We start from the raw sequence: 24570 nt of genomic DNA, 5'->3' as shown, positions 1-24570 counted from the left end.
GCAAGTTCGGCAAGAGCCGTGCCAGAGGTCTTCATCGACACTCCTCATCCTACACGCTTCAAGCTTGTACATATATACTCATATACTACGATACCCTATTTTCTTCCTCTCAACGTAGTCTCTCATAACTGATATTCACCATTAAATCATGGTTCGTTGTCCCAGCTATCGTGATTGAGGCACAGTCCAATTGATATGATCAACAGGCACCCTCAAAGAAGGCAGGGAAGAAAGTAGCACCAGCAAAGAAAGGCGGGAGTACAACCAAAGGTGGAGTAGCAAAAGTGCGTGTGTCCTTTCTATCACTCTTCGATGAGCGAGAAACCCTGACTGGGGTGCAATCTCTATCTAGGCTGATTGGAAGGAGGGGTTCAAGAAGAAGACTGTCGGCGTGTCGGATATGACGCTCTTGACGACGATAAGTAACGAAAGTATTAACGACAACTTGAAGAAGCGATGGACTACTGGCGAAATCTATACCTACATCGGAGCAGTCCTGATCTCAGTCAATCCCTTTCGCGGTGCGCAGCCAATACTCTCCTTGCAACTTTCACCGCAACTTATACTTCTTCGTTATATTATCAAAAGATCTTGGAATTTACACCGACGAGGTTCTCCAGAAATATCGTGGCAAAAATAGGCTCGAGGTTCCTCCTCACGTCTTCGGTATCGCTGAAGCTGCCTATTATAACATGAACGCATATCACGAAAACCAATGTGTCATTATTTCTGGAGAGTCTGGTGCTGGAAAGACTGAAGCTGCCAAGCGAATCATGCAATATATCGCAGCTGTGTCCGGCGGACAGGATAGTAGCATACAGGAGATTAAAGACATGGTGCTAGCCACCAATCCTCTCTTGGAAAGCTTTGGTTGTGCTAAAACACTACGGAACAATAACTCCAGTCGACATGTATGTGCCACGCCCTCCTCTGTCCTCGAAAGATATAACCGATCTTTGCGAAATAGGGTAAATACCTGGAGATTATGTTCAACTCTCACGGTGAACCAGTCGGTGCGCAGATTACGAATTATCTTCTTGAGAAGGGACGTGTTGTTGGACAAGTGGAGAACGAACGAAATTTCCATGTGTTCTATCAATTTACCAAAGGTGCTAGCGACGAACAACGGGGTATGCCGTGTCTAACATCCACTAACACCGGTTTATAAACTCATGATCGCTTGAAGAGATGTTCGGTCTGCAGGGTCCTGAAGCGTACGCCTACACTAGTCTCAGTAACTGCCTGGAGGTCCAAGATATAGATGATGTTCATGATTACGGTGAAACTATCGTGAGTGTTAGGTTACCTTCCCTGAAGTTCAACAAGATTCATGCAACCCTTTAGAAAGCAATGCAGGTCATAGGGCTCAGCGAGCATGAGCAAAGTGAAATTTTCAAGATGCTCGCCGTCGTCCTCTGGTTAGGAAACGTCCAGTTCGCTGAAAATGACGAGGGAAATTCACAAATTGCCGATGCTGGTGTCCCCGATTTTGTCGCATATCTTTTGGAAGTCGATTCTGCATTAGTTCAGAAAGTGCTCACTACTCGGGTAATGGAAACACAACGCGGAGGTCGAAGGGGCTCCGTTTACGATGTTCCTCTTAACCCTGCTCAGGCTTCTTCTGGTCGCGATGCATTGGCGAAGGCGGTTTATAACAACTTATTTGAATGGATCGTTTCTAGAATCAACGTTTCCATGAAACCGCGGACTGCTCATGCCCAAATTATCGGGATTTTGGTTGGTAGTCAATCCAGTGCTTCTACGAAATCATGCTCAATATTCTATACAGGATATTTTTGGATTTGAAATCTTTGAGGTACGGGATGAATTGATCTCCAACATTCTCTTCTGGCTAAGTTTTCACACTCTCCAGGACAATTCGTTTGAACAACTCTGCATCAACTACGTCAATGAGAAGCTCCAACAAATATTCATCGAGCTTACTCTGAAGACTGAGCAGGAAGAATATGTTCGAGAGCAGATCACCTGGACGCCTATCAAATATTTCAACAACAAGATCGTATGCGATCTCATTGAAGAACGCCGTCCTCCGGGCATATTCGCTGCCCTGAATGACGCTTGTGCCACCGCTCATGCCGACCCTACCGCAGCCGATAACAGTTTCATTCAAAGGTCTGCTGCACTGTCTTCAAATCCTCATTTTGAGGTGCGAGGTGCTCAGTTCCTGGTTCGCCATTACGCTGGAGATGTCATGTATAATGTGGCTGGAATGACGGACAAGAACAAAGATACCTTGATCAAAGATCTTTTAGATCTAGTCGGTACTAGTGGCAACCAGTTCCTGCAAGGCTTATTCCCTGACCGACCGGACCCCAATAGTAAGAAAAGACCACCGACAGCAGGCGACAGAATCAAGGCAAGGCGAATCTTCATCACTGGGTCATTCTTGGATGACGTGTTTGATCTCTTTTAGGTCTCGGCAGGTGCACTTGTTGAAAATCTCATGAAAGCTCAACCCTCATACATTCGAACGATCAAACCGAACCAGAACCGCAGCGCCTCGGAATACGATGAGAAGGCGATCCTACATCAAATCAAGTATCTCGGTCTGCAAGAGAATATCCGTGTCCGTAGAGCCGGTTTCGCTTATCGAAACACGTTCGAAAAGATGGTAGAACGGTTCTATCTTCTGTCACCAAAAACTTCATACGCCGGTGAGTATACATGGAACAGCGGTGCCAAGTCAGGATGCGAACAAATCCTCAAGGATACTGGTATCGCGAAGGAGGAATGGCAGATGGGTGTTACTAAAGCTTTCATTAAGAATCCAGAGACGGTAAACTCCATGCTTGACATAATTTCAATCGCCGCATTGACATTCGCGGACTAGCTTTTCGCTCTAGAAACGATGCGTGATAGGTATTGGCACAACATGGCTGGTCGCATTCAACGAGCATTCCGGAATTACATGCGTTATAAGCACGAATGTGCCCGGCGAATCCAACGGTTCTGGAAGAACAACAAGGAGGCTATTATCTACGCCCAGGTCCGGGATTATGGTCACCAGGTCCTCGCTGGTCGTAAAGAGCGCAGAAGATTTAGTCTACTCAGTTATAGACGATTTATGGGAGACTACCTGGACGTCAATGGGAAGAGTTCATTCGGGGAGGAATTAGGATCTGTCTGTGGTATCGGAGGTGAGTGTTACTCCTGAGGAGGACTCCGACCGTGTGGACAGTTGAATCCCTTTTAGGAGAGGAAGTCGTCTTCAGTGGAAAGATTCAACTGCTGGTGTCCAAGTTCGGGCGTTCCAGTAAACCAAGTCCCCGCTGGATCGTAGTGGTATGTGCTTGCCAACATGCATCCATGCATACCTCTCACAAGTCCTTCAGACGAAGAAAGCAGTTTATATTGCCGTGACCAATCTCAAAGACGGCCGAGCAGTCACATCGTTGGAACGCAAGGTTCAGGTAGTGACCATCAAAAGTATATCGATGTCGAGTTTACGTGACGACTGGATGGTGGGAACGATTTTTGTTTACCTGATAGACAATGCTTGATCTCTTGTCAGGTTTTGAATGGGAGTATTTCCGAAGAGGGTGACCCTGTCTTCAGCTGTTATTTCAAGACTGAACTCGCTTCAACTCTCATGAAATTATCACAAGGAAGTATAACTCTCAACATTGGGCCCACGTATGTACCATTACCGTTCAATTTTGCCTCACTCACTCGTTGTTTCTCGCGGCAGTATTGACTACGCTAAAAAGAAAGAAAAGCGTGCACAAGTCAAGTTCATCAAGGACGAGACAGTCCAGAAGGATGACTTGTATAAGAGCCACACTGTTCACGTACCATCTGGTGAACCCCCAAGTAGCCTGTCGCGTCCCCCTGCGAAGAGAAAACCAGGTGTTGTCCGTCCCATCACCCAGGGCAAGCTTTTACGTGCAGGAGGCCCCGACGTAGGTTAAACATGATGCTTACCTTTAATTTCTATTGATCGTTCTTGGGTTTACAGAAACCTCGAGCGGCAGCCAAACCTAAACCCACCGTACGACCTTTACCCGGCCAATCAGCCGTCAAACCTGCTACTGCTCCTGTAACCACATCCCAACCTGTCGCGATTCCCAAACCGTCTACTAGTACTGTTTCCAAACCATCGACAGGTTCAGGTTCTCGAGCACCGCCTCCACCTCCTCCCCCACCTCCTCCAAAAGTTGCGACACCTGAACCCCAGGCGGAGACGTGGAAGGCGAAGTTCCCATTCGCTGGTGAGGAAGGCGAGATGTCCCTTCAGAAAGACGACGTGGTCGAAGTTGTTGAGAAAGACGGTGATTGGTGGCTCGTCAAGAAAGACGACGCTGAAGGTTGGGCACCTAGTAATTACCTTGAACTTGTTCCTCCCAAAGCTGCTCCTGCTGCTCCACCTCCACCCCCACGAAGAGCACCTGCGCCTAAACCTTCTTCGACACCAGCAGCGTCCATCAAACTGCCCATGCAACCATCTGTTACCGCTAATCCGTCGGCCAAACCAGTATCAGTGTTCCCAGGTATGGGGCCTTCGAACGGCTCCGCAACGCCATGGAAGAAAACTCCATCCTCATCTACACCAGATGACTCGGATAATTCTAGGCCTTCGAGTGTCATCGGAGGCAACAAACCAGCACCTCCCGTTGCGACCAAACCGAAGCCACCTGTGGTTGGGAATAAGCCTGCACCACCTGTTGCAGCGAAACCCTTTACTGGACCCAAACCTCCCGTTGCGGGAGGGAAGCCACCTGTCCCTAGTGCTTCAAGACCACCCGCCGCACCTAAAGCACCAGCAGGCGGAGGTGCAAAGGCAGCACCGGCTGCTGTTGGACAGTTGGATTTGGCTGCAGCGGTAAGTTTGATTGCTTTGCCTCCATAATTCTGACCGACAACGCAATTAGTTGGCCAAACGTGCGCAAAAGATAGCTGATGATTGATTGTTTGCTGTATTTTTTATTTCTGTCTGTTAATTCAGTAGTGTCGACAGAAAAACATTTCTTAGATCATGTACGGAATAGAAGTTTATCCAACCCGCCATGCCTGCAGATATTATAATAATCTTAGATGTCATTAAGGAATGCTAGTAAGTGCATAAAGTGGATTTCGATAGCGAAGTCGGGTAATGTACAATGTCGATCTATGCGAGCGGCGAAACGTGCTTGTGATAATAGAGTGTGTTTGGATGGGTATAGATAATCCGATGAATGCAGACATAAAAGCAAAGAACCAAATGAAATCCGTGTTATGAAGGGGGTGTACCAACTACCAGGGGTGTACCAGACGAACTGGAATCGGAATGAGGTAAAGTCATCGCAGCAACCTCATCTTCGGAATCTAACTCGTCGCCGTCGTGGAGATTTGGAATGGCACTCCTAGAGGGAGAAGTCCGACCTTCATGTAATGTAGGCTCCTCGGTACCTCCGCTCGAATCTCGCCAGAACCGTACCTCTTCTGCCGTCAACACCTTCGTACCACCTTTCCCTTCGACCATAAAATCCTCCGGCTTACTAGCCAACGCACGTTTTCCCGATTCAACCATGTCGTTTATCAACATCCTCACTCTCATGAACGCACTGTCATCCGATCCATTGATAGGTTGTTCATCCTCGTCGTCAGATTCGTCTTCAGCGTCAGGCTCGTCTTTAGTGTTGGACGCAATAATCCGGTAAGTTCGTGGAGGTAGGATTAGCCGTGATTCGCGAAGTTTTCGTCGTAGTTCACGGATCTCTTTGGCTTGTCGATTTCGTGTAGATTCTAGAACAGAGTTAATGGAAAGGAGTGAACGGTTGGTTATTTCGAGGTCTTCAATCTGTTTACGGGATGAAAGTTGAGCAGAAGATGGAAATTATATATTTGCGCATCAAGGACGCACCTTTCGATTTGACTTGGCTACGTCCTTCACTTTCCTCTCTTCGCTCTCTTGCTCATCTACATGATCGTGTGTTAAACCGAGGGCATTCTCATCATCTTCAAAACCATTTATCTGAACCAAAGCTTCAACACCTGACTTGAGGTCTCTCGATCCGTGTTGCGTATGATGGGAAGGAGCGCTGCTCTGTGATGCAGCCGAAACGGATGAACGTGATGCTGAAGCTGACGACCTCGAAGAAAACGATAAGGCAGATGCCGGTGGTGAATGCGGTGGAAGAGGAACACAGGTCGGATCAACAATCGTCGATATTGATTGTCGATGTTTCAGGTGATTGTGGTTGTCATAATTGACATTCACATCATCACGCGTTGTTGGCGACGAAAACGGCTGGTACTGATGTGACAGAGGAGGTGGAGAGGCACGCGTAGACGCGAAGCGATGTGGATTGGCAGCTGGTGTTGCTGTAGTTATCGGATAGAAATTGTAGTTGGTCTTGGCAGCGGGCGAAGAGGTTATGGGAGGAGGTTTGGTACGAGGAGAGTTTAACGAAACACCGGAGGAAATGGAAGAGGCTCTGGCACGTGGAGTTCCGGGTTTAGACGACGGGTATGAAGGACCGAGAGGAGGTGATAATGAGTCTGATGCGGCTGAGGCTGGCCGAGCTACCCTCGAGACTTTGGATTTAATTTTTTTGAGAGGTGGTGGGTCGGATTGGTTATCGGTCAACAAAGAGCTCTCGTTAGACGATAGCTCTGAGTAAAATAGACCGTCTCTGTCCGATAACTGTGGCGACCTATTGATGCCAGCGTTCATTCCATACCGCGGCGCCGTCACGGTATCGTCTATCGGGTCTACAGAGGTGATTATTGGAGTTCCAGGTGTAGACCTCGATACTTGGGGGGTGAAGTTTGTGCGAATGGCTCTTATTCTGGGTTGGCCAGCTTGTGGTGAAGTGATTGGACGTTGTGTTTTGGATGGAGAAGAAGGTCGGAGGAGAGGAGATGAAATGTTGCTTGCTGGACTGACGGAAACCACTGATTTTGCCTTCGTACTACGAGGAGTAGCGATAGTGTTGACCTTTGCTTTCGGTCTCAACGTCGAGAGAGAGGGGGAAGAGGACAGAGCCTTGACAGGAGATACGGGCCTGGAGGTGGAGGGCTGATTGTAGGACAACTTGGAAGTGACCTTTCATAACTATCGTGAATATGCACGAAATTAAGTATGACTGTATAAGAGAATTGACCTTTCGTTTGTGCGGAACATCCATGTTGAAGGTAAGTCGAGAGACGCGTTGAACTAAACCAGCGTGATTTACGGAATGTGTCGGCGTTCCATTGACATTCTCAACTCTATTAGAGTCAGCCTATATTACAGTACATCTGCTACGCAACTCCCTTCCTGGCCAAAACATCCTCAACGACCTTCTCGACCATCGCCCTTATCGCAGACCCTCCAGACCCTCCCATTGCAGCTAGAACACCCTTTTCTACATATTTCCCAACCATGTCGACTTCAATATTCACCTTGGCTCCTACAGCCTTCGTCGGCAATGTTATCATTTCTTGTGTATGCTGAATCAACATGACGCCAAACGTTCTTTCTCCATCGTTCACCTCTGTAATTGTGAGCGAAGTACCATCAATCGCTACGTAACCTTTCTCGATGATGTACGGGAGTAGATTAGTCTTGCCTTCCAGGAACTGGAATAGGAATCGAACTGAATCTCCGTCTGGTGTTTTGGAAAGTATTATCGCTGTACCATCTACGTGGCCCTAAACGGCACTTCCAACTCGATATAGCTGATAATGAAGCTTTGACTACGCACCTGGACGAAGTGTCCCCCGAACCGTGTATGTGATCCCATCGCGCGTTCCAAGTTGACCTGTTCTCCAACCTTTCTCTCTCCTGTGATGAATGACATCAAATACAAGGCATACAACTGTAAAAATGGATGACTCGTACCAAGATCACTCCTCTCAAGTGTTTCATTAGCTAGCCAGACTTTGAACCATCCTCCGTTTTCTTCACGGTTGAAATCCGTGACTGTCAAACTGAAAGCTCGTCAGGGAGAATAAGGCCGAGTAGATGAAAATAGACCTCACCAAACACCATTCGTCGCAATTGAATCACCGATGTGACAGTCATCCAAGATGGGCGCACAATTCGATATAATCAACGTGCACCCTTGTGAATCGACTTCGATGTGGGAGACTGTTCCCAAATGTTCGATCTATAATAACCTCTCAATCATTACTGGGTTCAGCAGCAGCACCACAGAGGGCCAACCAAACCAGTAAACATCCTTCGAGAGTTGGGATACGTTGGTCAGAAAAGCACGAAAGTGGCTGTGAACCCGATCCGCGCCGCAACGCTCTTCCCGGTTCCAAAAGATATTCGTATCCTTTCACCATTTTTCTGCCCCAAAACTTATTTTTTTTCACCCACGCCTCCGTCCATTTCTTTACCTCTTCCCGGGCCAGCACCATGGCAGCCATGTTAGAAGAAATTTTCAATAGCGTTCGCTAATGAAGATCACGAAGCCGATCACTCTCCCCTTTGATGATTTCTTGACCGTCGCATTAAACAACCTCTGGTCGAAATCTTCAATTGGTTGAACTTCTCAAGTCTATGTTACCGAATCTCCGATGGTTCGAGATTCAAAATTCGGCACGGCTTCTCCATTTGCCGCCTGTCGCTCAAGGAAGGAGGGAGTCATCCGACACCGAGGTGAAGGATGGTTAGGATGGGAATAAGAGTAGCGAATAGAAGATTTGAAGGCCTTGGAAATGTGCGTACTACCGTCCATACTTACTACGTACCATCAGTATCCGTTTTTGCTAAAAAAAAAGCCCTCTTAGATCCCCTTATGTGCTATACAATCAAAGACTCTCAACCCCTACATCCATGAAGCTGAACCAAAACCCAAGTTGATCACTTATTTGAGCTGATCGAGGCGGAGAGAAACTCGGTGTGGCGGCTATCACGCCGTCTTTCCTATTTGTGTATATAGCTTAAGGCTGGATGTGAGGATGCAAGAACGCGATGGCGCGGTGATGGTAACGCGCCCACGTGATAGTTCTCACGAATCCGTGTCGGGATTTGCCGATTAAGGCCAGGTTTCGCAACGGTTCAAATATGGTTTGCACGTTTATCTCTAGAGATATCCATGGGATGTAGTATTGTCCGACCTTACAGCCTCCGCCAAATAAATTCGGATTCACCTACGCCGAGACAATCGACAGCGTATACGTCTGACTATGCCCACTACCCGTAAATACAGCGAATACAGTCTGTCCGCTCGGAACACCATCGCTCGAGAACACGGTATTCCCGCCTGATGCGAGAAGAAGGCGGTCTCCAGAGGCTACCTGTAGAAATCGTATCAACAAACGAAATGAAAGCCATAAAGCAATATTTGCGAAGACAAATTTGCAAATTACAATTGAACGTACCGCGGAAAAGGGCGTAGATGCGACGTCGGTTCCGCATTTAAATGTTCCCGCGTCAACACCGCAAGGACCTTTCGACGACTTCATAGTGAAACTAGATTGCGTCCCAGCTAACGTATAGGTCGCAAGTGTCTGAGTGGACCACGTTCCCAAGCTCAGCAAACCTCCTACAACCGTTCCGGTGCTATTCATGATTGCTTGTACGTGAGATTGAAGAGGCAGGTCAGGTGGGTCCTATGTTATCTGATGAGCAAGAAGCTGCATGTTGAGGAGTAAACTTGCCGTTGGACTGCCAGAGCCGCCGGTCTTTAACGGGTAATGGAGGCCAGTTGATGGACATGTACTCGAGATTGGCGATGCTGTCAGATTTGAGAAAGAGTCTTTGCTTCATCTTGAGCAGTGGATGCTCACAGATAGGTACAAACTCCCCGTCAATCACAGAACCTCTCAAATTGAAGTACCAGCTGATAGCGTTCAAATTCGAACCTTCACATTGCAATGCTGGCTTGAAACCCTGCAGAAATACTCTGAGTGGAAGGGCAAAAGAGAGCGGGAACGAAAGACTGATACCCCGGACGCAGTTGTCAATGCGTTTGTAATTTGAGAGAGACTAAACGTCGCGGTAGACGATGGGGTGATGCCTTGGTCAGCCAGCCACTTGTACGTGGGAAGGCTCTGCACATCCGGGTTAACCCATCATTGTCGTTCATCACAAAGTCCGAACTTGCCTTGAACAGCTTAACGACAGTCTGGAAATATGCCACGGCCTGAAAAAAACAGGTGCTCATGTCAGTTCAGTGATCACGAACGTTCGAGTGTCAAATCAATATCACCTCGGCACCTGAAGGACTTCCACTGGGAAGACAATGAGGAATCAGCGTGCTCATACACGTCCCGTGTTTGGCCCACTCGTGCTAATAATAGTATAGTGCATATTAAAGACCACACCGTCTACGGTCTGGTGTGAAAAAGTGCTCACCTCCCAGAATTGCTCGTTGAGACCATTGATGTCTATCCAAAACTGGAATCCATCTTGTTAAATGATGGGCTCAACTAACGGAGCTATGTATTGATCACCTGTTGCATGAAGGCTAATGTGTCGCTAGCGCCTTGACCAGTGAGAAGCTGTGACGGGACTGTCAGCGGTCAGAGGAAGAGATTAATAAAAGTGCCAAGTACCGAGGCAATATTTGTGTAGGCCCGAGAAGGGTCGCAGCTTTGTTCGAAGGTACCGTCGCAACTGGAACCCAAAGTCCAAAAGTCAGTTCCAGATCGAAAAAGCGTTGGTAATCCAACTAACTTGTCAGGCCAGAGCCCTGTCACCGGAACATTGAGGACACAGCACGAATATGGAAATGATACGACACTTACCGTGAATCGTCCAACTATCATCGGGTCCAGTCGAAGGATCAGTGTCCCAAAACTATCCCGGCCTTCATTGACGTGACTCGCTGAAAAACATGGGTTTTTTCATACCTGCGTTTGCAAAAGAAGGCCCTAAGAACGTGTAAATATCGACGCGATTGTCGGTCCAAGGATTGAGGTACGTACCCCAGGCGATTCAAAGCAGCACAAGTTTGTTACAGAGGATGTATTATGGCATGAAAGCGAACCACTAGACGCCGAACATTCTGACGCGATATCTTGACGAGGTGATACTAATGGTTCTAGGGAGACTAGTCTCCCAGCCAGAACGGTGGCGAAACACAAGAGCAAGACTAAAAAGCTCATCGTCGACTGGGGAAATTGGTGGGGAGACGAGGAAAGAACGTCTAGAGGTATTTATGTAAATAACCCACTATCCGACATCCCTATAAGTGGAACCGATCTAGTAGAGCTCGTTCGGCGTTCTCACAAATACACATGTATCGTGTTCTAATGGAGGCAACCTGTGTATTCGGTTGCCAAGGACTGCCCGATTCATTGATCCATAGGCAGCCGTTCCAAACCCAAAACTGACTTGATAAGATTCAAGAAGACGTATACACCATGTGTTGAGACCGAACATATGTCTCGTAGTACCCATATCATCAACTGGCTATTCAGTGGCAGTGAGGAATCCGGATATATCTATATCATGACTATCGTCCACACGAAAAGGAGTCTTCTGAGTCCGGCAAGTTTGAAGAAGCGTTGATCTGCATGAGTTGATGTGATGAAACTGAGTGCACTGCACTACCCCCGGATGATAAGGTGAACTTCAATCCACTACAAAAGTCTTGTCAACAAACGTTCGTTAAGGTTTTGATAGAGGAACAGCGGTCGTATCCAATGCAACACAGGCGAGTCGTGTCCGGGTTCAATCCCTCCGTGTCCCAATCATACGGCCTACGTAGCAAAGAGTAGCTGCCAGCTGTACTGTTGTGATAGCGATTGCATGATTATCAGATTGTGATAGAACGAGAGAGGAACGAATCAGACCCGGTAGTTAGCTGGTAGATGAGGGCGGGCCACCTCGCGTTTTAGGGGTTAGCTGGTGTCGCGACAGGGTCCAAGAAGGGCTGCGATAGAAATATGAAGACAGCGTGTAATTTACAGCTCAAAGCATCGGTTTGCATACAGACGGGGGAAAATACATCGTGAAATAGAACTTGTCCTCTTCCAGGTTCCCAGGATTGGAGATTTCGATTTCTTGGTTAATTAGATCAAACCCAAGTATCATATGCCTGACACCTATATTAAGAGTCAGGAGGTGCCTACTTCCCTAGGATCAGGCACGCTCACAGGACATACGGCTGTTCGTGGGGTATATCCGTTGTGAACATGGCCAATCTGCGAGTGTAATGGGTAATTAGATTCAGCTTGTAATGTCGAGCTAGGCCGTTGTGATGCACACCTGCGTTATGCCCGAGCGATGTACACCCGAGTACAATGGGTAATGGTGGATTATCAATTCATCGTCTATATCATCTTCTGGCGCATAACCCACTGCTCGCAGCATGTTCTCCCACGGTGACGAAGCCTGGATGGGTGATGGAGGGACGGGAACGCGACTCAATTTCAGAGCGAAATCGTGGATAAGAGGATTCAGGCTATGTAGGTCTTGTTAATACCCAAGAATTACATATGAAGAAGTTGCACCTACATTTCGCTATAATCCACGCATAAACAGTGGGGAGCATGAGGAATGAGTGCCGTCTCAAATTCCACATTTGCCTCCTGAAGCAGCGCACCGAACTTGTCCAGGTATTCTTCGGGTCTGTTATTGATCAGGTTATTCGTCCCTTGTATGAGCTGGACAGGAACACGTATGCCCCTTAATTCATTGACGGTGCGAGCGAAGTGGTTTTCATGTGAAAAGAAATCGAGGGTTGTTTCGAAGAATTCTTCTATAGCCTCTGGATTTGGACCCCATAGCTCCAAAGAGCGAGCAAACCATACTTGAAACATTCTGTGGGTCAGAAGAGTGTGGATGCTAGCGGTCAGATGAGCGTACACCTGAGAGGTGGGTCACAGAACGTACGCATTGACTAACTTTGACCCACTCATGTAGCTGAACCCAAACTGTCGGATTCCATTGAGTGCGTCCCAGACCATCGACTTGTCGATATTTGCTGGATTTGCCATCGCCTCTCTCCATAGCTCGTGTATCTGTCCAATTCCTTCCTGAATCGCGGGGTTATACTAGCTGAAAGTGATCAGTGAAAGCGAGAAAGTAATATAGGGAGGTTTTACCTCTGGAAAACCGAGCGGAGACATGAGACAAAGCGATAAGCACTTTTGAGAGTAATTGAGGGCGAGGTCGAATGCGATCGAGGTGCCCGTGCCGAGCGCTACGATATGACATGGAGGGAGGTTGATAGCGTCCTGTATCAAAAGTTGAGAGCATTCAAGGCGAAGGCGAATCGGAGACGGACCATAAATTTAGCAACATCTTCAGCAACATCATCAGGCGTGTATGGTGTCATCACTCTCGCGCCCGTCGTAAACCCAATACATCTAAGATCAAATGCGACGAGGTTAAAACGTCTCAATTGACGATCCCCGAACTGGGCTGGATTCACGGTGAATGGTCAGTCGAGGGCAACAAGGAAGTCATGGGAGGCCCACCATGATACACAAGTGAGCTGAAGTATGCTGGATGGATGAAGAGTAGGGTAGGAAGTCCTTGTTCGAGTGTTTTTGAGGACGCTTCATTCGGTGTCGATATCGTATAGCTGAAGTAGACCGTGCCTGTGCGAGTTTCTACAGGAACGCACGGCATGCCAGTAAATGAACTGCCTGATGACGGTTTGGGGCTGGTATATAAGGACTGGGACGTGCTGTTGACAGTGTCCAGGTGATGACGATGTATCTTGAACGTGTGAGGGACTACCGTGAGAGGCGGGTCACCTGTTATACAAGACTGAACGATACTATCGCGATCTCTGATGAACCCAGTAAAATTAACTGAGCTGTTCGGATGGAGCGCCGCTGTTGGTTCCTGCACGGCAAGGTTGGTCTGAGGTGTTCCTAGTCAATAATTAAAGTCAAGTACATACATACCTTTGTGCACAAGAAACACCAGAGACCAGATCTGTGGGGACGTGCGGCAAGAACGGCGCTTGAGATGAGGATTCTCGTCGGTAGACAATGACAATCTCACCGTAGGACACTCTCACCATAATTCGTCTCAATAAAACCACGTCCTGCTTATGTAGATTTGTTCTTGATGATGACAAGCAGTAAGGAACCTTCCTGTGTAATTGATTATGTGCAGTGCACAGAAGCTCGAACTCGACATTCGAGGACACTAGAACTACCGGGGACACCCTCCTATGTTCGTGAAGCGAGAGTTCAAAATATAAATTGTAAGGTGTTACCCCGCGATGAATCTTCCCAAAACCATGTGGATACAGAGACAGAGACAGCTGAAAAACTGAATGAGATAAATCTAAACATTTGTCTTCATTTGTCTTCGAGTCCGACGCCACTTTCGGGAGCTGATTGTGAACGCTATGTCTCGGAGAGCCGGTAAACGTTTGGGAAGACAACTCATAGCGCAGTTACGCACCAGCTAGAGCGATCATCAAGATCCTCGCGTGCTTGTATGGGAACGATATGCTCGCTGCAATCGCCCACACCCTGATTGTCCAGAGCGAGCTGGGACTATGATCTTATTAGTCTCAAGATCGTTCTGAACAATGACAGTCAGAGAGGACGAAGATTGTAATTCAAAGTCCGCCAGGGCCGGCTACCTCATCGGAGACTCGGAGTCACCCACTTGTCGCCCACATCGTTGTTTTCTTTCCGCATCGTCTCTGCAATTTCGCTCGTCAAAGTCAGCCACACGGCGCAGGAGTCACCTGTAGGGTCGAAATTTGTCTATAATATTATTACAAGTGCTGCAGCTGGGTGTGTATAGGGCCGGCCGATGACTCCGATCGAACAGACGATGTAGCCGACGCCATTGGCCACGTGCAGGAATTTCAAATATGCGCCGCCATCCCGATTCCTCTAAACACTGACACTTGCATGTCGCCTGAAACAGACAAGGGTCGAATCTCCACTACAGAAGGCTTCATTCTCGGGGGGATAGCAGCATGCATAGCAGTACCAATTCACTTTTTATAAATCTGACTATAAAAGTCACCATTCCCAATTCTAGGTCACCATCTCCAATCCCGCAGAGGTCGTAAAAACGCGTCTACAGCTACAGGGTGAATTGGCCAAGGGGGGTGCGCCAAAGGTGTATAACCACGCTCTTGATGCATTGGCGAAAACATGGAAAAATGAGGGATTGAGAGGAGTGCAGCGAGGTCTTGGGGCAGCTGTGAGTTTACTTTTAGGAACTTGGATTCTCTCGCTGACCGGTCCTCGCGCGTAGTACATGTATCAAGTAGGATTCCTTTGAACGTGACCTGTGTATCCAGGAAGAATTGACTAGTTCAGATCCTGTTAAATGGATCCCGTTTAGGTATGACCCATAACCTGCAAAGAAAAACCTCGTCCCCGCTCAACTTAACACCCAGGATTTTACGAACCTTTCCGTCGTAACATCAACCTCATATTTGGAAGGCCTGTAGAGGAACAGATACCCTTTACCTCCGTCCTGGCAGGAGCAACAAGTGGTGCAGTTGGAGGTTCGTCCTTTCCTCGGTCGACCCGCCATTTGACTGAGCTTAGACCCCTCCAGCATCTCTCGGTAACCCACTGTTTCTGATAAAAGCCAGGATGCAGGTCTGTCGCTGCGTAATATTGGTTTAAACATTGCCGAACCTACATTAGGCATACTCTCCCGCGTTGCCCGTTGGAACACAACATTACTATAAAAGCCCATTCGACGCGTTCTCCACCATATTTCGTGCAGAAGGTCCACGCGGACTGGTGCGAGGGATAGACGCAGCGATTCTACGGACATCTATGGGCTCGTCAGTTCAATTACCCAGTTACAATTTCACGAAGACGCAGTTGGCGAAACATGGCATCCTGCCCGAGGGTAGCACCTGGACTTTCTTAGCCAGCAGTACGGTCTCGGGGGCGTGTGTGGTACGTCAGCTGTATATACCAGTTTCATTCGCTTCCTGACGACTTTCCAGTGTCTTGCTATGCAACCTGCCGATACTGTATATCCCCTTCTCTTGTAAGACCTTTGTGTTCCCACTGAGCTTTGGGATTATAGGCGTTGACGAGAATGTACAACCAACCAACCACTCGCACCCCAGATGGAAAGTTAGTCGGAGCTCTTTACAGAAATCCCATCGATTGCCTTTGGAAAACGTTCAAAGCAGAAGGCATACGAGGATGGTATAAAGGATCTACCGCCCACTTCATGAGGATAGCACCGCACACGTACGTCTCGAGTCATGCACATTCTGGGCTCTGATTTGAATGTTTGGTCCTTAGGATTGTGACATTGACCGCCAACGACCTCATTATTAATATCTACAAGAAGGTTCGCCGTAAGGAAAACGATAGCTGAGTTGGTGCATTCCCCTGCTACTCAATTCTAGATGAGACGCGTCTATCTATCACACCGCTAAATTAGACTTATACATACAAGTAATGAACGGTTGAAGGAGCGAGGGCAACGTTGAAATCTATCGGTGAAACTTGGTATCTATAATGTAGAGTGGCCATACCGTGGGCTCTCGACTGGAAGTGTCAGGGTATTACCTTAGCTGGGCCGTTCCGTGTTCATTGAATCCCTGAGATATTACAGGAGAACTTGAGGAGAACGCCACAACATATCAACTCATGACACCTGAGCCCCTACTAACCTAAGTATGTAGGTACTATGATTCCACCATTGGAAGCATTAGATATTAGATACTTGCGCGGCCTGTCAATTACCCCCGAACAGGCTCTACGGAATAGTGGAAGCGGGCTTTTCGGGTGTTTCAACGTTTGTAATTGTAGAAAACTGGAAGGCATCGGTGCAGAGGAAAAACCGAACAACTGGGAAATGGGATGAGGCGGCGCTGACCGGCTTTTAGCCGCGTCATATAAAGACGGCGTGAAACGTTTCTTCCGCTCTTCATCTTTCCTTTTCATTCTATTCATGTCTTTCGATACCCTCAAACAACGCTACGAGGCAGCTGGTCAAGGCCATCTGCTTAAATTCTGGCCACAACTGTCCAAAGGCGAGCAGAGCTCTCTTACTGATCAGCTCGATGCGCTCGATATCGAACGCGTCAATCGTATATACATGAAGGCCATCAGTGCAGAAAAAGAAGTTATAGACCCCAACACAGTCGCTGATTCGATCCAGCCTTTACCCGAAGGCGCGTCAGAGTCTGTTACGAACGTAATCAAAGTGAAGGAATGGAGGCAAATTGGTCTGGAGGCTATCGCACGCGGCGAAGTTGGGGTCCTCCTTATGGCTGGGGGGCAGGGTACGAGGTTGGGTAGCAGTGCCCCCAAAGGATGCTACGATATCGGACTACCATCACACAAATCACTCTTCCAGTATCAGGCTGAGCGTATTGCCAGGCTGCAGACCGTTGCCGAGCAGGAGTGCAACAAATCAGCGGGATCGGTAATCATTCCCTGGTATGTGATGACCAGTGGCCCAACTCGTCGCGACACGCAGAATTTTTTCAAGACAAACAAGTTCTTTGGATTGAAAGCGGACAATGTCATCTTCTTCGAGCAAGGTACTTGCTTGTCGTATCGTCCTGTCTCCTCTCGTGTACTCAAATGCTTGTTCACTCCCAAGGAACACTTCCATGCCTTACGATGGATGGCAAGGTGCTTCTTGAAACCCCATCTCGCGTCGCTGTAGCCCCTGACGGCAATGGTGGAGTCTATGCCGCTACTCGTTCTCCCCTCTCCGCCACCGACAAATCTCACACCGTTCTAAGTAATCTAGCGGATCGAAAGGTCCTTTACGTGCATGCGTACTGTGTGGACAACTGCCTCGTTCGCGTTGCCGATCCAGTCTTTATCGGATATAGTATCCAAAAACAGGCAGACTGCGCTGCTAAAGTGGTGCCGAAGACTTCACCCACCGAGTCCGTTGGGGTTGTCGCTTGCCGTGGAGATAAATTTAGTGTCGTGGAATACTCCGAAATCTCCAAGGAGCAGGCAGAGAAACGAGACCCAAAGACAGGAGAACTCGCGTTCCGAGCGGGTAACATTGCAAACCATTTCTACACCACTGCTTACCTCAACCGAGTCGAGAGCTTCGAGCACGAGCTTGCATTCCACATTGCCCGCAAGAAAATTCCCCACGTGGATCTCGAGACTGGCCAGGTTGTAAAGCCCAAGGCACCAAACGGGATGAAGCTGGAACTGTTCGTCTTCGACGTCTTCCCCTTCACTGAACGATTCGCTGTGCTCGAAGTCGAAAGGAAGGAGGAGTTCAGCCCACTGAAAAACGCTCCCGGTACTGGTTCAGACGACCCAGAAACCAGTCGTACCGACTTGCTCACCCAGCACCAGCGATTCTTGGAAAGTGCAGGTGCTACAGTGAAGGATGGAGTGGAAATCGAAATTTCGCCTTTGGTGAGTTATGCCGGTGAAGGGCTTGAACCTGTAAAAGGGAAGACGTTTTCGAAATCGGGGTTGGTGGAGTCTGTCGAAGAGTTAGATGCTTTAGTCTAGCTATGGTCACGAAAAGGTATGGGAAAGGAAAAGCTTCAGGATAGAATTTGGAACGGACCATCAGTCGGCTTTGGGTATCCAGTGAATGTATACCCCCTAGTGTAGATAAAAAAATAATGTAAGGATACTTGTCGCTCTTGAGGCTTGTTAGTTACTTCAAGGTCGCTTAGAACGTCGACCTGACTTGCGACTTGGAGCCTGACGTCCCGAGCCCAAAGGAACTGATAAACCAACTTCTTCATTGGGCTGCAGTATCAAGTGTTCACAGTGTTACTAGTTGCACCATTGACGGCTGCGCCCCCACCACGATTCATCGGTGTCCTTTTCTCCAGTTCTTCCCGCAAAGATGCAAATAAGCGTTGAGTCCGTTCAGCGTTAGGCTTGTCGTTACGGATCTGATGCATCAGTGTCAAGTCACCCGCCGGGACAAAAAAACGGAAAACCCACCTCTTTACAGCATTGTATCAGCTTGTCGATGAGCATCGTCTGACCATTCTGGGAATCCTCCAAATCTTTCTTCAGTTGATGAACCTATAGGGTGGCGATATGTGATTGCAATAAGACAAAACATACTCGATATATCTCATACCTCCTCCTCAAGCTTATCAGCCCGTATTTTTTCGCCTTCTGCCAGCTGTTTTTGTTCGGCGGCTCGAGCTCGAGAAAGAAGGACTTCGAGTTCTTTCGAACGAATTACGCACTCGAAATGCCGTTCCCGAAGTTCATACTGTCGGAGGACCTCTTTCAGTCGTTCACGAACGCTGGTTAGCAACTCAGTAAATCAACCTGTTGAACAGAAATCATGACCACCCACACGCCATCAAAGATTTCCTCAAGAGAACGTTTGGCCCTGTGAAGTGTGGGATAATAGTCAGCGCTCGTCCTATCCCGCATGTATAGGATGAACTCACTCTCGTGGATCATCCGTCCAGTTCTTGGTCAATTTTGGTCGTTGAGTTTCTAGCACATCCTCCTGGCAATTAGGAGATGAAGACATCAGTCGAGGTTGCATACTCAAGCAGGTCATTGATTAACGCACGTATTCATCCGTGGTTGAGCCTTCCGTTAGATCCATCAACTCGACGGCTATAATCTCATCCCCATCCTCCATTCCAGCTTCTTCTGGGGTCATATCGGCATCTACAGCACGACCACCGTGCGTGAATATGAACTGCATCGCAAGACTTGCGTTGGAAGCCTCTTGCTTTTGGGCAGTGTTCACCGGATGACCACTCTCAGCTGTTCCCTTTCCCTCCACCTTTTTCCCGCCAGTCTTCTCCATCCGATCGGTCCACGCATTGAATAGCTTGGACAATTTGGTCTTGCGAGAGATTTTGAAAAACAGTTCTGCACGGTAGCGACAAACCACCTTGACAACAATGTCGGGCATTTCACGATATTTGATGTCGCGCTGTTTTGCCTTGTCTGCGCGCCTGGCAATGTCACTCTTCATTTGCATCAGCTATTGTTCGCGACAACGACATGTATGACTTAGTTTCGGGTGAATCACGGATGAAGGACGTGGTAGGTACCTCGTCTTGTGCGTCCTCGACGCACTGAGCTAGCCGCTTTCCATCCTCCTGGATCGGTATTGGGTAATCCAGAAAATAAAGAATAGTGTAGTATGCTCACACGTAGCCTCTTATTGTCCTGCGAGTCGTGTTAGAGTCGTGTTAGAGTAGAGCATCTAACTAGTCCTAACAAGCTGACCTTCTGCAGCTCTCGAGCCAAATTCTCCATCTTGGTCTTCGTCTGGTTGGACTTGGTCAACTGGCTCTTCGCTAAAAGAGTGAATAAGTACGAATCTTGAGACAAACAGTGAGATTCCGTACCTGCATCCTTGTCCTTCACTAACTTCTGCTTTTCCTTCGCATGGTCCCGTTCCAGTCGTTTCAATTCTGCGAACTGCACGTACAGACCTTTCGTTATCCCATAGAGATGAGGCAATCTGAACCTTAACAAATACCAGTTCGATGTATTTTGCATGAATTGCACTTTCCTCCAGGCCCTTCATAGACTTTTGGGCCTCTTCGGCTGTTATGAAGAGTCATTATTCCTGCCACAGCCGACCGGGCTAACAATATGGAGGACATACCGAACCGTCTCTCCTCCTCTTCCTCAAGGACTTCCTCTTCTTCGAGTGCAGCAATTCTGTTCTTCAAACTTTCGTACATTGTAGCAGGGTCTACCGGCGTTTCTGGCTTCTTCTTTACTTTAGCATGTTGTGATGGATGATGAGCGCCATTAACGGGTGGAGGATGGCTAACTGGACGATTAGGTTGGGTATTCGGTGGTGCAGGGGGGACAGAAGCCGGTGCAGGGGTTGCAGGAGGTCTGGCCATACGGTTTGACGCGTTCGGAGGATGGCTTGTCGTCGTCGAGGTCGTGCTCATCAGGAAATGGAAAGGCCTTGAGCTTGGTAGACAGGGCCAGCAGAATTTGGAGGCAAAAGAGTATTGTGGTCTTCACGTAGTGGGCAATGACAAAAAAATTGTTCTCAAGCTTGTACCGATATACCGATATTTGTGTCAGCGGCCAAACCGCCAGCCAAGTCCAGGTCATAGTCAGCCTTTCGCAGAGCATAACAGTCATGGTTGCGGCTTATGAAGCTCACGTTCCCGGTCTACATGAATCATGTTCTGCGAATCGACTGGACAAAATACGGAAGCAATTAGGTCGATTGCTGTTACTATTTGTTAGGGACTTTATACTCCCGTACACAAATGCAAGCGTATAGGAAACAATTAAAATGAATATGGTGAGCGTTATGTTTTCGATATCATCAAATTTGACATCGTATCAAGTCATGGATATGGAGCAGCGAGCATGACAGGAACTGGGGGAGTTGCGGAGACAGTTTACGAGATGACAAGGTAACGTGACTCGGTGCTACAAACGCGTCCAGATAAGCGTGGTCACTGGCCGGTGTTTGGCCAACAACGTCCACCATGGCTACTGTATATCGTTCAAGTAAGTCCAGAATTGCCAAACACCTTCCATCCACTCATGACATGCACTAGATCGATCACCTCTCAATTCACCGCCTCGCAAAAGACAGCGTCTTTCCTCACCCGATTACGAAGACCAGCTCAATTTAAGCCAACAAGACCTTGAAATCATCAGCCAGATAGAGCAGAGGCTTTCTCAGAAAAATGTGTGCGAGGAAACAGTTTCAAAATCCACAGGCGAAAAAGGGAGAAGTTCAACCTCAGATTCAGACGATCCTTTCAATCCAGAAACCGCGACTGTTTCCAATCCACCGTCAGGTTTCGGATTTGCTTCGGTCTCCACCCTGACCCTTCCTCAGTCAGATGACTGGAATGATGACAGATTGTCACCAGATCCAACATTAGAAAAGGATTACTCGGACTGGTTCGCGCCCGTCGATGTCCCCATGGGATTTCAGACTGCGTCGGCTTCCTTTGCTCCAGCATCTTCGATTAGCGACAAGAATGAAGCGCCAGTTGGTTTTCAGACTGCCAGCAAGAAAGGCATTCTGGCACCTTCTATGACTGCTTTGGCAAAGGCGAAGGCGAAAATGAAGGAGCTATGGGGAGAGGATGTTTCTGATATTGGGGGCGAAAATGCGTTTCGAAGTGCATCTACTTTCAATAATGCCGTTGACGCCTCTCAGCGTGGGCCTTTGTGCTCCCTCGAAAATGCGTGCAGAACACCGGAGACCCCATGTCCACCTGCTGTTCTTCGACCGCCGGTCGCAAATGCCGCCTCCTTGCCACTATTCCCGTCTACTGCTTTCCAATCACCCCTGCTCGGAAAGGCAACGGAAAAGCACAAACCCAAACAGTTTAAATCACCTTTGTCAGTGCCCGGCAAGCAGCACGTTACCATTTCTCCACTTCCTCGAAATAATGTTCCACCCTCCCCGTCTCAAGCCTCGTTTAATTCTGCACGGTCACGACATCCCCTTTCACCTGTTTCGAGTGTTGCGTTGCAGACTCCGGTAAAGTCGAAATCGATTGGAAGCTCTTCAGGGTTGTGGAGCACCACCGCCCGAACAACCCCTGCTCGTTTTGTTACGCCTTTCAAGCCCGGTATGAAGCCAGGTGAATCTGGTCGTCAAGCCTTGGAGAATAAGACAGTAGCATCGACCTCCAAGACATCTACTCCAGCAGCTGTTCCAGCCCCGCCCAAGAGACGGAAAATATTGTTCGATTTGAGTGAGTGAACGACAATCACAACTTGTGACTTCGCTAACTCTTTGTTGACTTCAGACGTCTCTCTGGATCGCAAACGTTTGATAACCTCTGGCCTCGTACCTCAGCGTTTCACGCGGGACGAATTGGAATCATTCGACCTGTGGGTTGCTCCAAGCTTCGGCGTTGTCAAGTGCTGATTATATCCATCAGCGATTATGAAGAGCTTTCTCAAGTCAACCTTCAAACTGCTCGGTATTACTCCTTTTATTGTAGCAATCCGGAACCAGAATGTTCTGAGCCTCCTCCATTCTCGATTTACTCAACCACGACCCCAAATTTTGGCCCAGAACATGCTTGGGAGCGACTGACTGCTATGGGGTGTGGTCTGGCGTCGAAAGATTGGGTTTTCAATCACTGGTGTCTTATTCTCTGGAAACTGGCTGGAATGGTTGCGCTCGATCCAGAAACCGAAGCAGATGGAGAAAAGCGACGATGGTCATGGGAGGAGATCTGGAATCAGCTGCTCTACCGGTGAGTCTGTTTGTTGGGTCGAAAAAATTATTGACCCTTTCCCACAGGTATGAACGTGAACTTAACATGGGAATGCGACCTCCTCTCAGAAGGATCACTACGCAAGATAGCCCAGCCTCCTGCCCCATGATATTATGCGTATCGAATATTTTCTGGCCTAAAGCTGAAGCGGCCAATGGTCAGGAAATTACACCTCACCCGGAACTAGAAGTGACGGACGGGTGGTATAAGCTACGCGCTGCGATAGATGCGCCACTTGCCCGTGCAGTCAAGAAGGGAACCCTCCGAATCGGGCGGAAGATAGCCACGGCTGGCGCTAGAGTGCGATTTACGTTCACGTCTGATCCCTCTATGATTGATTAATTTATGCTTTCCAGTTTGATAGTGAGCGCAAGGACGGGGTCGAAGTCCTGGAGGCGTACACTTCATGCAAGTTCATCCTGAACGGGAATGCATCACATTTAGCTCCTTGGCACGCTAAACTCGGGTTCCAGACAGGACCTTACATCGCGACTCTTCGCAGCCTGACAGCAGATGGAGGGATGGTGCCCGTTATGGACCTCATCGTGACAAAAGTCATAGCCATCGCGTTTTGGGAATCTTGGACGGACGAGAAAGGGCAGAAGCGTAGTGGTGGACCAAGGAATGAAGCAGACGAGGCGAAGTGTATAGAGCAATGGAAAGTAAGTAACTTCTGAGGTCCTTTCGGTGGGTTTCGGCTCAAATTGATTCGACAGGCTAAACGACAAGCTGCTGAAGCCAAACTCCGTGATGAACACGAGAAACAGGTTCACAGGTATTTGGGATATGCGGATCGGTTAGAGCGTAAGGCGGGAGGTCCGCTTCGGGGTGAAGAGCCTCCGGACTCAGTCGAAAGCTTGTATGACGAGTTGGAGGAACCCGAGGATGTAGGAACAGTGATTTCCAAAGCTACAGCCCACGAGGCCGGATGGTTAGCTAGATTTATCCGTGAAAAGATAGAGAAAGGGCAAGAGACGATACGGGATGAGATTGATAGGGAGTTGGATGTAAGCAAGTGTCATCTCTGTTCCTTTCTCGTTTAGTGACCACGACTTCATAGGATATCTGCCCGCCACGAAACACCAGAAGCTTCAGAGTGATATTCGTGCGGGACGCGCAAAGTAATAGGCGCGCTGCCAATCGAACGGCGCAGTTGACTATCTGGGATGTCCTCAACGTCCAATTAAACGAGGGAAAGCCCCCAGGGTATTTTGAGCCTGGTTACAGATGTATCGTGAGTCCTTCTAGACATTAGCGTCATACGGTTATTTGATTCGTGTGGTATCAACAATAGGTGACGAACTTGATGCCAACTAAACAGAGAGCATGGATGGAGCATGAGCCGGGAGATGAAGTATATTTGGTATCGACGAGAGCAACGAAGTGGCAAAGGGTGAAATCTTAACCAATGCTGTTTCACTGATTGCCGATTTCGATCTGCACTGGAGAAGTGTGCATTCTGTATCGATACTCATCATGTAAAGTATGACTGCACAATATGCGGATCGTGCAGTACATAAAAATGCCA

General features: G+C 48.3%; 9 protein-coding genes across 10 annotated transcripts; 4 read left to right on the top strand and 5 right to left on the bottom strand.

Annotated features, from left to right (window-relative positions):
- The first annotated feature begins 20 nt into the window (after window positions 1-20).
- Window positions 21-5032, top strand: MYO1 (class II myosin). Its single transcript, XM_043147429.1, has 17 exons — window positions 21-151; window positions 207-284; window positions 353-521; window positions 589-911; window positions 968-1130; window positions 1187-1290; window positions 1345-1737; window positions 1790-1816; window positions 1874-2377; window positions 2435-2797; window positions 2852-3158; window positions 3215-3303; window positions 3354-3482; window positions 3533-3654; window positions 3710-3920; window positions 3977-4840; window positions 4890-5032. The coding sequence occupies exons 1-17, from the start codon at window positions 149-151 to the stop codon at window positions 4923-4925; spliced, it is 3885 nt and encodes a 1294-aa protein (XP_043016138.1). The 5' UTR covers window positions 21-148; the 3' UTR covers window positions 4926-5032.
- A 198-nt stretch (window positions 5033-5230) lies between these two features.
- E1B28_001492 (uncharacterized protein) lies at window positions 5231-7127 on the bottom strand (the record flags this gene model as incomplete). Its single annotated transcript, XM_043147428.1, has 3 exons — window positions 5231-5797; window positions 5861-7045; window positions 7104-7127. 3 exons carry the CDS (start codon window positions 7125-7127, stop codon window positions 5231-5233), a joined length of 1776 nt encoding a protein of 591 aa, XP_043016137.1.
- A 115-nt stretch (window positions 7128-7242) lies between these two features.
- Window positions 7243-8161, bottom strand: E1B28_001491 (uncharacterized protein; the record flags this gene model as incomplete). Its single annotated transcript, XM_043147427.1, has 5 exons — window positions 7243-7632; window positions 7686-7765; window positions 7823-7911; window positions 7963-8090; window positions 8147-8161. 5 exons carry the CDS (start codon window positions 8159-8161, stop codon window positions 7243-7245), a joined length of 702 nt encoding a protein of 233 aa, XP_043016136.1.
- Window positions 8162-9001: 840 nt separating this feature from the next.
- On the bottom strand, window positions 9002-11101 carry E1B28_001490 (uncharacterized protein). The gene is made up of 14 exons (XM_043147426.1): window positions 10861-11101; window positions 10786-10806; window positions 10681-10732; window positions 10610-10625; window positions 10489-10549; window positions 10387-10434; window positions 10289-10330; window positions 10143-10223; window positions 10038-10076; window positions 9880-9984; window positions 9721-9823; window positions 9592-9668; window positions 9313-9543; window positions 9002-9228 (listed from the first exon to the last, which is right to left on the bottom strand). Exons 1-14 carry the CDS (start codon window positions 11038-11040, stop codon window positions 9082-9084), a joined length of 1203 nt encoding a protein of 400 aa, XP_043016135.1. The 5' UTR covers window positions 11041-11101; the 3' UTR covers window positions 9002-9081.
- Window positions 11102-11967: 866 nt separating this feature from the next.
- E1B28_001489 (uncharacterized protein) lies at window positions 11968-14450 on the bottom strand (the record flags this gene model as incomplete). The annotated part of the gene is made up of 11 exons (XM_043147425.1): window positions 14303-14450; window positions 13911-14244; window positions 13795-13852; window positions 13360-13676; window positions 13167-13303; window positions 12985-13116; window positions 12773-12933; window positions 12395-12700; window positions 12146-12341; window positions 12034-12081; window positions 11968-11982 (listed from the first exon to the last, which is right to left on the bottom strand). The coding sequence occupies exons 4-11, from the start codon at window positions 13511-13513 to the stop codon at window positions 11968-11970; spliced, it is 1149 nt and encodes a 382-aa protein (XP_043016134.1). The 5' UTR covers window positions 13514-13676; window positions 13795-13852; window positions 13911-14244; window positions 14303-14450.
- An 85-nt stretch (window positions 14451-14535) lies between these two features.
- E1B28_001488 (uncharacterized protein) lies at window positions 14536-16432 on the top strand. Of its 2 annotated transcripts, XM_043147424.1 has the most exons (11): window positions 14536-14596; window positions 14654-14841; window positions 14897-15061; window positions 15116-15127; window positions 15181-15205; window positions 15261-15371; window positions 15425-15468; window positions 15517-15777; window positions 15828-15854; window positions 15911-16080; window positions 16135-16432. In XM_043147424.1, exons 2-11 carry the CDS (start codon window positions 14764-14766, stop codon window positions 16208-16210), a joined length of 969 nt encoding a protein of 322 aa, XP_043016133.1. In that variant the 5' UTR covers window positions 14536-14596; window positions 14654-14763; the 3' UTR covers window positions 16211-16432. The 2 variants fall into 2 exon arrangements, with proteins under 2 accessions (XP_043016133.1, XP_043016132.1); XM_043147423.1 differs by having other exon boundaries at window positions 14654-15061.
- A 285-nt stretch (window positions 16433-16717) lies between these two features.
- Window positions 16718-18468, top strand: E1B28_001487 (uncharacterized protein). Its single transcript, XM_043147422.1, has 2 exons — window positions 16718-17384; window positions 17447-18468. The coding sequence occupies exons 1-2, from the start codon at window positions 16790-16792 to the stop codon at window positions 18331-18333; spliced, it is 1482 nt and encodes a 493-aa protein (XP_043016131.1). The 5' UTR covers window positions 16718-16789; the 3' UTR covers window positions 18334-18468.
- Window positions 18469-18587: 119 nt separating this feature from the next.
- Window positions 18588-20839, bottom strand: E1B28_001486 (uncharacterized protein; the record flags this gene model as incomplete). The annotated part of the gene is made up of 12 exons (XM_043147421.1): window positions 20429-20839; window positions 20300-20367; window positions 20166-20238; window positions 20044-20114; window positions 19966-19983; window positions 19866-19913; window positions 19373-19795; window positions 19245-19306; window positions 19148-19183; window positions 18923-19094; window positions 18781-18864; window positions 18588-18728 (listed from the first exon to the last, which is right to left on the bottom strand). Exons 1-12 carry the CDS (start codon window positions 20724-20726, stop codon window positions 18588-18590), a joined length of 1494 nt encoding a protein of 497 aa, XP_043016130.1. The 5' UTR covers window positions 20727-20839.
- Window positions 20840-20856: 17 nt separating this feature from the next.
- E1B28_001485 (uncharacterized protein) lies at window positions 20857-24486 on the top strand. The gene is made up of 10 exons (XM_043147420.1): window positions 20857-21091; window positions 21155-21303; window positions 21354-22511; window positions 22566-22650; window positions 22701-23021; window positions 23069-23342; window positions 23399-23704; window positions 23759-24049; window positions 24103-24276; window positions 24337-24486. The coding sequence occupies exons 2-10, from the start codon at window positions 21282-21284 to the stop codon at window positions 24445-24447; spliced, it is 2742 nt and encodes a 913-aa protein (XP_043016129.1). The 5' UTR covers window positions 20857-21091; window positions 21155-21281; the 3' UTR covers window positions 24448-24486.
- The last annotated feature ends 84 nt before the right edge of the window (window positions 24487-24570 follow it).

This window comes from Marasmius oreades, chromosome 1, assembly GCF_018924745.1.
Source record: "Marasmius oreades isolate 03SP1 chromosome 1, whole genome shotgun sequence".
Classification (NCBI taxonomy): domain Eukaryota; kingdom Fungi; phylum Basidiomycota; class Agaricomycetes; order Agaricales; family Marasmiaceae; genus Marasmius; species Marasmius oreades.
Note: the sequence above shows the minus strand (reverse complement) of the source record. Positions and strands in the feature narration are given on the sequence as shown.

Coding starts and splice junctions, on each gene's coding strand:
- MYO1 (XM_043147429.1), top strand. Junction 1,738..1,789: donor CCCAAATTATCGGGATTTTG/GTTGGTAGTCAA, acceptor TATTCTATACAG/GATATTTTTGGATTTGAAAT. Junction 2,798..2,851: donor TCATTAAGAATCCAGAGACG/GTAAACTCCATG, acceptor TTCGCGGACTAG/CTTTTCGCTCTAGAAACGAT.
- E1B28_001487 (XM_043147422.1), top strand. CDS start 16,790: ATGTCTTTCGATACCCTCAAACAACGCTACGAGGCAGCTGGTCAAGGC. Junction 17,385..17,446: donor TGTCATCTTCTTCGAGCAAG/GTACTTGCTTGT, acceptor TTCACTCCCAAG/GAACACTTCCATGCCTTACG.
- E1B28_001490 (XM_043147426.1), bottom strand. CDS start 11,040: ATGAGCTTTTTAGTCTTGCTCTTGTGTTTCGCCACCGTTCTGGCTGGG. Junction 10,807..10,860: donor GCTGCTTTGAATCGCCTGGG/GTACGTACCTCA, acceptor ACACGTTCTTAG/GGCCTTCTTTTGCAAACGCA. Junction 9,544..9,591: donor GCGGCTCTGGCAGTCCAACG/GCAAGTTTACTC, acceptor CAGATAACATAG/GACCCACCTGACCTGCCTCT.
- E1B28_001488 (XM_043147424.1), top strand. CDS start 14,764: ATGTCGCCTGAAACAGACAAGGGTCGAATCTCCACTACAGAAGGCTTC. Junction 15,206..15,260: donor GTTAAATGGATCCCGTTTAG/GTATGACCCATA, acceptor CTTAACACCCAG/GATTTTACGAACCTTTCCGT. Junction 15,778..15,827: donor CGGTCTCGGGGGCGTGTGTG/GTACGTCAGCTG, acceptor ACGACTTTCCAG/TGTCTTGCTATGCAACCTGC.
- E1B28_001485 (XM_043147420.1), top strand. CDS start 21,282: ATGGCTACTGTATATCGTTCAA. Junction 23,343..23,398: donor TAGCCACGGCTGGCGCTAGA/GTGCGATTTACG, acceptor TATGCTTTCCAG/TTTGATAGTGAGCGCAAGGA. Junction 24,277..24,336: donor AGCCTGGTTACAGATGTATC/GTGAGTCCTTCT, acceptor TATCAACAATAG/GTGACGAACTTGATGCCAAC.